Source organism: Oryzias melastigma, linkage group LG12 (genome assembly GCF_002922805.2).
Source record: "Oryzias melastigma strain HK-1 linkage group LG12, ASM292280v2, whole genome shotgun sequence".
Lineage (NCBI taxonomy): Eukaryota > Metazoa > Chordata > Actinopteri > Beloniformes > Adrianichthyidae > Oryzias > Oryzias melastigma.
In genome coordinates this window covers 9,672,765-9,682,886 of record NC_050523.1, presented here as the reverse complement: position 1 = coordinate 9,682,886, position 10,122 = coordinate 9,672,765, and the positions used below count along the sequence as shown (strand labels likewise).

Below are 10,122 nucleotides of genomic sequence, written 5' to 3'. Positions count from 1 at the left end.
AGGAGTGACACAATTGAAACTTTAAATAATCTACCTGTTCTTGAGATATATTGATATATCTCTTTGAATATATTTTTAAGTCTGCTTATTTAAAATAATTTAGTAAAGGAACTTTTTCCGACCCTTTTCTCTTCTGTGTGTAATATTTTGCCAATATATATATATATATGATTAAGTTTAACATATAGGTTTTATTATTATATGTTTTATATGAGTCATTACAGATAAATAATATCTTATGTTTAGATCATTTCGATTTTTTTATTGACATTATTTCAATAATACAGACTGAATATCTCAAAAACACAATTATTACTGAAAATAAATGGCTTGGAACAAAGCAGTAAGCATAAACAAGATTTTAAATTTAAAAAGAGAGAAAAAACAGTGCACAACGTCACCCAAAAGCATAACATATAAGTAATACATAAGTATGTATAAAAACATATTTTTCTTAAAAGAACAGAGATAGTATGTGTTACTATACAGCCTTCAGTTTCTTGTAAAAATAAATGTACAAATTAAGGTCTATTACCTATTTCAGAAATTTGTTCTAAAAATTCAAATAGGATATGGGCTTTGGGCAGTTTACATTCTTTTGAAATAGTCTTCACATAAGTATTTCATTAAAAAAAAACTAGGGGCACTTTCAAAGACATTTATGTAAATAAAATGTTGCAAATATTATTAAAGTATTAATACCTAATTCCGCTTTTGTGGTTTCTGTTTGTAGACCAAATCAACTGTCAATATTTAGATCATTTAACATTTTTGCTCAAACTTGACAGCCGTGTTTGTAGAACAGGAATAGCCGTCTTCGCAGTGCGCAGGCGCACATGTGGACACATGACGTCACGGGGGAGGAGCTGGACTCTAAAGCAATCAGGATCATCAGGCTCCCACCCGCCCACAAATGTCAATTTTCAGCAGGAAAAAAAAAGAGAAAAAGGATAAAGTTTGGGGAGTTTAGTGACGGCAGGAAAAGTTGCAGAATTGTGTGTTTTGTGCTCGTTCAACATGCACAAAGCTGTTTCCCGTTTAAGTTTTCGTTGGGCATTTTTAACAGGACAAAAATGCACTTATCCAAGTTTGGCAAAGCTCCATTTAAGTGGTAAGTCATTATGAAAACGGACTAAAACCAGATTCAACCTGTTTGGGATAGTCATTGACGCTGATTTTAAAAAACAAACACTTTCTATTTCAATATTGAACTGAGTAATGCTCAGTTTATTGCTAAATGTTTAATATTATTAGCAAAACATGATAGAATTCGCATAATGTGCAGTATTTTTTTCCACTTTTTGACAAACAAAATAAGTATTTCTTGCAATAGTATTAAATTATAGTTATATAATTATGAATACATAATATAGTATGAATACATTATATAGTTAACATAATATGAATACATTATATAGTTATGAATACATTTCAAGGGGAGGTTATAGAATAAAAAGATTAAAAGCAATAAAAAATGCATAATAACATAAAACCTCCTAGTCTATTTATAATGTGGTAAGCCCTATTTATGTGCACTATAAGTAGTCTATAGTAAAAGTGAGGTATGTAGTGCTTTTATGTTGTAAACTTGAATATACTTTCTACACTCCATGGTTTGTAGTATATTTGCTATCCTTTATACTAAAGTATACCTAATAAAATAAACTTTATTTGAACCACTTTTTACTAAGGGATTGTGACACCAAATACATAGGGAAAAATGAATGTTTCCTTGCAGTAAAAGCATAAAGTATAAAGCATAAACCTTTTGATCCGTTCATTTCTCTTTTCTCATGTTATTACGCCTCTCTGTGCCCTGCAGAAAAACTGTTGAAATGTCCCGGGATTTGATGGTGAATGCCTGTAGGCTTGTCTTAAAATGAGGAAACTGACAAGTGGATAAACAATCAATGTGTTATTCATAAATATCTTAAGTTATCTCTTAAAAAAAAAAAAAATCTCCAAAAGTCTTGCTTTTTGCCAGGCCACAGTTAAAATCAGAGTTTTTGTTCTTTAATCTGGATAAATAAAGTTAAAATAAATAAATAAAATACATTTAAAAGCTTTTTCCAAATCATTTTATGCCGACATACTGATTAAATGTTCTCCTTTAACTGTTATTTAAGGCAAAAGCTGCCAGATATTAGAAATTAGACTACACAGAATCTGAAATCTGATATTATCTTAGATATTATTTAGTTGGTATGGACATGCAGAAATGTCAAAAATATCTCAATTTCTGCTAAGCTTGTGATGTACTTTCTCCTCCATTTCTGAATCAAAATGGTTCCATAGGTGCATCGTGCCAGAAAGAGGTCAACAAATACACCATCCCGGACGGACCAGAGATGCCCTCGTGCAGTTTTAGCCCAGAGGAATACAAGGTAAAGTGTTTCTATACCTCCTGCTTGTTTTCCTGTGAGGTCCAAGGTACAAGTTACAGTACAGCTCCTGTAGTTTATCACTTCTCCACTCTTGTTGGAAGTGTTGTCATGGCTCGGTGTAATCTACAAAACTGCAGATTTGTGCACCTTAAACCTTAACTTCTATCAGACTCTAAGCATTTTTATTTTTAGAAAATTATTGCTTATTTTTTTTAAATTAAATGTTGTGTTGTATTCTTTCTATCTTTGAAGAACATTAAAACAAGTGGACAGTTACATCCCCAGAAGGTTCAAAACAAGCCAAATAATTTTAAACATGTATTGTTTTAGGTTTTAAACAAAAGGGGCTGAAGACATTCTTGGGAAAACCAAAAAAACATTGTGTTGGTGCATCTTTTGGCTTTAGACTAACATTGATGTCACAAAATGCAAAGAAAAAGAAAATGAATGGTGTTCATCTGATTGAAAAAAATGCAACCTATTTCAATTAATCTCGTATCTGTTTGTGTTTCCGTGCTTTTTCGTGCAGGGCATGTCAACAAAGCGAATGTTGGAGATCCGCAGACAGAACTGCAACCCCATGACCCTAAAAGTTACTTATTATAAGAAGCCAGTGTTCCTCCACCAGGGCTACATGCAGTGGCTGTGGGATGTGGACGGGAGGCGATATCTGGACCTGTTTGCTGGTGTTGCAACTGTCAGCGTGGGCCACTGCCACCCGTAATAAAATCATTAACCAACACGAATGCACCATATATGTGAATTCATTTCTAATAGATCTCCCATCCACAGAAAAGTTGTAGCCGCTGCCGAGCAGCAGCTGAAGAAGCTTTGGCATACCACGAATATCTACGTCTATCCAACTCTTCACGAGTATTGTGAGAAACTCGCCTCCTACTTGCCAGATCCCCTAAAGGTATGGTGGAGGATTTTTAGATTACCCAAGAGTGGCAGAGTATGTGGGCAGTAAACAAGGCATGTTCTGCTCTCTAACCCTTGCACAGGTGATCTATCTGACCAACAGTGGCTCTGAAGCAAATGACCTAGCAATGCTGATGGCCCGCCTCCACACAGGCAATTATGATATAATCACTTTCAGGTCTAAGTTTCTTCTGTTTCTGGTTTTCTTCCATTTACATTTACTTAATGAAATTGCTCTTTTGACATGTTATTACAGCTTGCACATTTTCTTTAATATGTTTATGACAAAAGAAAACTATGATTAGGAATATAATTGTTATTTTTCCTGCATTCTAAATGTTTGAAAATGTCTTTAAATGTCTTCCAGGGGTTCATATCACGGTGGAGGCCCACAGACTTTGGGTCTCACCTCCAACGCTGCATATAAATATCCTGTTGCCAGCGGTTTAGGCTGCACAAATGTATGTATTAAACTGCTATATTTAAAGAAGCATCAGATTGTAAAAAAAAATAACATTGGTAATTGGTAATTCCACTTTTTAACAAACCAATTTTGTTATTTTTTTAATCAATCTACTCCCACAAAACATCTGGTGTTTGAATTAAATAGCTGCGTAATTCCATTGTCAAACATGCAGGTTCACTCTCATCGATGTTGGAGTTAGTCTCATTGCCAGGTGGTTGTTCAGCAATGATGCCGGCAGCTTTGCAGAAATTTCACACAACAGTTACACAGATCTTAAGTCCAGGAGTCAACAATTCCTTCACATATTGTGGCGTAACTTGTCCAGCGCTGCCTCTCAGTAAAAGTGTGCGCCATCTGTCATCCATTGCTCCCATAAACAAAGATGCACGCTCTATTTCGCTTTTCCTTCAGTGACACCAGGAACCTTTCTTTCAAGGCCTGAAGGGAATCTTGCAGTGTGATCTAAGCACTAATTCAGCAGGGCTGAATCCAAGTGATTCGTGCAGTCACGCGCAGGCAGCAAACACACTGGAAAAACGTGCATAAAGTTTGGCTGTATCTTTTTTTTTTCTTTTTTTTAAACTTGTCCTATCCAACAGCTGAGCAAACAGACATGAGCTGAAAACCTCTTATGTTAGACAGATTTTACTGTCACAACAGGAGTTTATGGAGTTGTATTTTATGCTTAACTTTATTTATATTGATTATGTTTGTAAACTTTTGTTTTTTTTTGGATGGACTGGACGGAAGAGGGAGTTTGGTGGGGAGACCGGTAAAAGAGGGGATTTTAGAGAAGGTAGAAGTTGGTAACGGAGGGGGGTAACATCATAAATCAACCAGGTATAAAAATCAATCTGGAGTGGGCGGGGCCTGTCTACACACACTCTGTAGTTTCAAGCATACCTGTTGGCTAAAAAAGGTTTTACATATAAACTAGTCAAAATATACACAATACAACTGCAGTTCACACACACACTTGTGCATATAAACCCACACATGTAAAGCCTTTCATTCTGTCACACATACTATTAGTGCAAAGTTTGGCTGTATCTTATGGCAAGCCAAAGGGGTCAATAATCACCAGGAAAAGTGCTGTAAAAAACCGGCGTATTGGCCACAAAAGAGGGAAATGGAGAGACCTAAAGCCGAAGCCACTTTATTCAAGCAAAACTACGTATTCGACTCATCTAGGTGACACAACAAAACAACGCCTTTGAACGCGCTAGAACGGCGCTTTTTACGGCCGTATTGGGTCAACACAAGACGCCGTAATTTATGTGCTACTTTTAAAACGTGTGTTTAAAGTGGCTTTTTTCATGGCCAATACGCCATCTTTTACAGCGCTTTTCTTGGTAATTATTGACCCCTTTGGCTTGCCATAGTATCTCTGCACGGCACGTGGCACCCAGCCGTGCATGTGGGGAGTATTCAAAATCAGACGTACGCTCCATTGTAGTTTCATCTGCACAGGGAGAAAACTGTTAATTTCAGCACATGACTTAGTAACACAATCATTTCCTGAACGAACAAAGGAACGGCGTTTTCATTATCCACGTATTTTCAGGACTGTGTGCGTACGTAATGGTGCAGGCCAGGTAAAGCTTGCACTCTGAAATGCTGGTTGATCTTTATGTGTTTGCTGCACTAAGGTGGGTTTCTGCAGTAACTTGAGATGTGTTAAACTTTACCGCCATCCACACTGTTTCCCAAGAGCACAATTTCCCAGAATAAATTTCTGTGACCCACATGTGTCCATCAAAATGTACACAGCGTGATCATCCATGCGCTCGAGGCACCTGAGTCAGCAAGAAATGGTCTGACAGTCAATCGAGTGGAGACTTCCCAAAGTTGCACAAGAACATTTTTCCAGATTTTGGAACTTGGCACACACAAAAGACACACCAGATTATTAGGCAGATTTTTGACAAATGTTTGGGCTTTTATGTGCGCCTTATAGTGCGGAAAAACTTTTTCTTTCACTAGTTTATTTTATTTTTTGTCAGGATCTTGCTGCACCGATAATCTTGCATGAGACAAAAACTGTGTATTTAAAGCTTTAAAGACTTTTTGGTGCTTTAAATATTTATCAACTTGTAGCCGAAGTTGTTGATACTAAAAGCTCATACTAGATCATGAAACCTTAATCAAAGGTGGAATAAATAAGTATCGCACCAACACGTTCATGTTCTGTCAGCTTCTTACTTTCATTAGCTGTGATTTAGAAAATTGTATTCAATGTTTTTCTCGCATTGATTAATTTTATTTTAAAAAAAGGTCTGTTTCAAATGATTCAATTTCACATATTTTCTGCCGGATCAACAGACGATGTGTCCTGATGTGTTCAGAGGTCCGTGGGGAGGAAGTCACTGCAGGGACTCTCCGGTTCAGACGACCAGAGATTGTAACTGCGCTCAAGGTAACAGCAGTGAGCAGACAGTAAAATATAGTTAACATTTTGAAACTTAAAAATGTTATGTAAGTTTGTGATAACAGTTTTATTGTGGGCTATGATCAGCAGTTTTGTTTCAATTTCTGCTTTTTAAGTAGTAAAATCTTGTTTTTGAAAATGTATTCAAATACATTCAAGGTACATAATCAAAATTTTTAGGTTAATTGTTAAAAATAAAAAGCGAAAAAGCCAAAATATACATTTTTTCCCCTATTTATTTGATCATTTTGATTGATAAAATTGTTAATAAACTCAAATGGGGGAAATGAGGAAAATTGAAGCCAGAAATCAGATGTAAATGAAAACATCTCAGAACTGTCAAATAGTATCTTGAATCTGATGCATGTTGTCATTATTTCTCATTTTTACAATACTATCTGCAGATGTGCTCTAACAGACTTGTCCCTGTGCCACAGGTCATTGCATGGCAAATGAGCATTATATCGAACAGCTCAAAGAGACTTTGGCTACTAGTGTCCCAACTAGAATTGCTGGTTTCTTTGCAGAGCCTATTCAGGTTTTGTATATATTGGAGCATCCCAACTACTAATTCTTTTAGTCCATAAGCAAATAATAAAATAAACATGAAATATATTTATTCCACAATCTGTTTTACATCTCTTTTCCGCATAATGAGCTTAGATGTCTGTCTTTACTCAGGGAGTTGGAGGAGCCGTGCAATACCCCAAGGACTTTCTCAAAGAAGCTTACAAACTTGTAAGGGAAAGAGGAGGGATCTGCATTGCTGATGAGGTCAGATGTGCATTGTAATGCGTCTATTTTAACAATTAAAATATTTAATTAGAATTAGAGATGCGTGACGTGCAGAATGAGCTTGTCAGTTCAAGCTTTATTTTGTCAGAGTGTATCCTACTCTTTGCAAGGCCACTCAGATCTGCGTCTTCTATTATTGGGTTGTTCGAGTATTTCTCAATGAACTACACTGGGGCAAAAAAAAAATATTTAAAGGCAGCTACCAGTTGTGCAAGTTCTCCCACTAAATAAGATGAGAGAGGCCTGTAATTTTCATCATACCTCAACTGTGCGACAAAATGAGAAAAAAAACAGCAGAAAATCACATTTTCTGATTTTTTTAAATGTATTTATTTATTGTTATTTTTTTTTACAAATACAAAAAAACATAGATCATTGCATTAGAACAATCTGATGCTTGTATTACAGTGTTTACAGCCGTGGCTAATTCGCAGCACCTGTCCTTAGTGGAGCTTTTATAAAAAAAAAAAAAAATTAAGCAGTGAAAAGAAAGAGTAACACACTAAAAAAACTACTAAAAACGGAAGAAATTCATTAACAACCATTAAAAATAAGTAGCAAAATGTACTCAACCAAACTCGAATTACACACTTCACAAAGCCAGATATTTTACACAATGTGCTCGCTCTGCTGTTTCTCTGATTACCAGAATTTAATTTGCTTTTTAAAGATGGACACTTTAGTTTAAATATTTTATACCATATTTTATATTACCTTGCAGCTTTGTTCTTTTTAGGATGGAAATTATTAGTTTTTTCTTTGTTGGAAATTCACATTTAAAGGATATTGGGTGAACTTTTGGGTTAAAATGCTGGTTTCTAACGGGAAAGAAATGACAATAATTATGTTATGCTGCGTTCACACTGGACTCAAGCGACTGCTTCCAAGAAAAAGCCTATTTAAATACACGTTTAGGGCCTCCACTTTAAAAACTCTCGTGTTCACGCTTGGCTACCTTTTTCTGGATCTAAATGCGGCCAATGAACAGACCTGTGTAACATCATAGGATTAAAACCTGTTTAAAAACTCATATTTACCGTAGTTTGTTCTTGAACGCACCACACATACCGGCCGTGTACATAGCAGTACTACTTTAAATAAAATAAATAAAATCAAGATGAACATATGACAGGGAAAGTGCAGCTGTTAGCTGATATCTCCTTGTTAATTCTGCATACAAATCAAACATCCTTATTGCAAGACTCTTTTTATGCTGTATTGTCAGGTCCAAACAGGATTTGGGCGAACAGGAAGTCACTTCTGGGGTTTTCAGGGCCATGATGTTATTCCCGATATGGTGACGATGGCAAAAGGGATCGGTAATGGATTCCCCATGGGAGCTGTTGTGACAACACCAGGTACTGCCATGCAAGTTGATCAGAGAGAAAAAAACGGATTTTGGCTTCAATAATAATTACACAAAAATTTGAAATGTGAAAGCAGAAACAACGAACATAAGATTGGATGATCTGCAAAGCAATATAAACGGTGTCAGCTGAACATTGATGATGAAGAGCAATAGTTCCTTTAAGTCATTTGAGGAAATTATAGTGCAGCAATCACAGGGGATAAAAATGGAACCAAAGCCCATCAAGGGTTCTTGTTGCAGACCACTGCGCATATGCTTGTTTAGAGCTGCAACATTTTATATTGAATTTAATCATGTCTTAAGAAAATAAACCAGAACTGATTGGCTGGGCTGTTTTGACCCCTACCATTACACCTTATTGATTAAAATGTCCCCTTTTGAGTCTGTGTGGTCCAGTGTGTTGATTGCCATGTACGGGTAGTTTCATACTGCTGGAAAAGTACATTTATTTGTGGCAGTCGGCGCAGTAACAGGTTTCTCCTTGTGTCATTTGCAGAGGTAACCAGTTGCTATGGTGTTCTGTTAATAATTAAACTGTAAATACTTGAAGCCCTGGAGCTTTTTAAGAAGAAATTTAGACATTTTTCCCAGAAAATGTTTGACTTGCACTTCACAAAAACAACAGGGAAGCTTAACTTTTTCTTTTCCTCACTTTGTTTTAAAATAAAAGATAAAAAAAGTGACTGAAGGTGTGAAGTTCTTCATTAATGTTTTTTCCAGAAATTGCAGCCTCATTTGCCAGTGGAGTACATTTCAACACCTTCGGAGGGAATCCTGTGGCTTGTGCTGTGGCTTCATCTGTTCTTGATGTGAGACAGCTGAAGTTCTTTAACTGGCAAAAGAGAGGGCGTTTGCTTTGACTCATTCATCAAACTGAGGCTTGTATTTCAACTGATGTGTCTTTTCCAGACCATTCAAGAAGACAAAGCACAGAAGGTCAGTCTGGATGTGGGAACATACCTGTTGAAGGAACTGGCAAAGCTGAGAGACAAGTACGAGATCGTTGGAGATGTTCGAGGAAAAGGCCTGATGATCGGGGTGGAAATGGTCACAGACAAGGTACTGAGTGTCAAACAGAAGGATCTCCTCACTGCACGTGTTTGTGTAACGTGCATTTGCCCCAAACCTCTACGGGACATGGGTCAGCTGTGGCCCATTTAACTATGGGCCATAACATTAATGGGCATCTGCACAAAACAAACACAGATGCGTCGGATGTTCTCCACCTGGAGATCTGTTGTGTCTAAACACGGCCTGGAAAGGAAGGAAGCAGAAAATGAAATAATAGGGCAGTTGCTTGGAGACTTTCTGGTTTTATTTGTTGTTGTAGTCAGAAAAGGAAATAATAGTTTCTTCTTAGAGACCCACTCCAATAAAAATGTGTTTTTAACATGATGATGAACATATATAAAGAAAGAAAGTGACTATTCTAATTTTGTAAATAGAGGGCTGACTTTTTTCTTGGCCGCACGGACGGTTAAGGCTAGGATTAAGCTTAGGGTTTGGGTTAAATACACTAAAATGGTTCCTGAGTGCGGCTGTGTCTGCAACTCACCACTCCCTCAGGGTCAAATTTCTCACATCTAGGTGAGTGACAACTAATGGAACTTCAATTTTGAGTACGTGCAACCATCAACAAAATTTAGCATGTGGCCAATGCATCAGTGTTCAACTTGACAGCTTGTTTCACGTCTGGCCAATATGAATTTCCCTCTGTTTTTGTGCTGGTTGCATGTGGGAATAACATCAGCCATAAAGA

At 36.7% G+C, this 10,122-nt stretch overlaps 1 protein-coding gene across 1 annotated transcript in view; it reads left to right on the top strand.

The window, feature by feature from the left end:
* Window positions 1–921: 921 nt before the first annotated feature.
* agxt2 (alanine--glyoxylate aminotransferase 2) overlaps window positions 922–10,122 on the top strand; it is a 13,808-nt gene continuing 4,607 nt past the window's right edge. Inside the window, exons 1-12 of the mRNA XM_024299782.2 lie at window positions 922–1,111; window positions 2,296–2,384; window positions 2,914–3,104; window positions 3,177–3,300; window positions 3,389–3,483; window positions 3,673–3,766; window positions 6,094–6,187; window positions 6,637–6,737; window positions 6,881–6,973; window positions 8,220–8,352; window positions 9,084–9,172; window positions 9,273–9,422. Of these exons, the coding sequence (XP_024155550.1) occupies window positions 1,018–1,111; window positions 2,296–2,384; window positions 2,914–3,104; window positions 3,177–3,300; window positions 3,389–3,483; window positions 3,673–3,766; window positions 6,094–6,187; window positions 6,637–6,737; window positions 6,881–6,973; window positions 8,220–8,352; window positions 9,084–9,172; window positions 9,273–9,422 (1,347 nt within the window). The 5' untranslated portion in view covers window positions 922–1,017. The remainder of the gene's footprint in view (window positions 1,112–2,295; window positions 2,385–2,913; window positions 3,105–3,176; window positions 3,301–3,388; window positions 3,484–3,672; window positions 3,767–6,093; window positions 6,188–6,636; window positions 6,738–6,880; window positions 6,974–8,219; window positions 8,353–9,083; window positions 9,173–9,272; window positions 9,423–10,122) is intronic.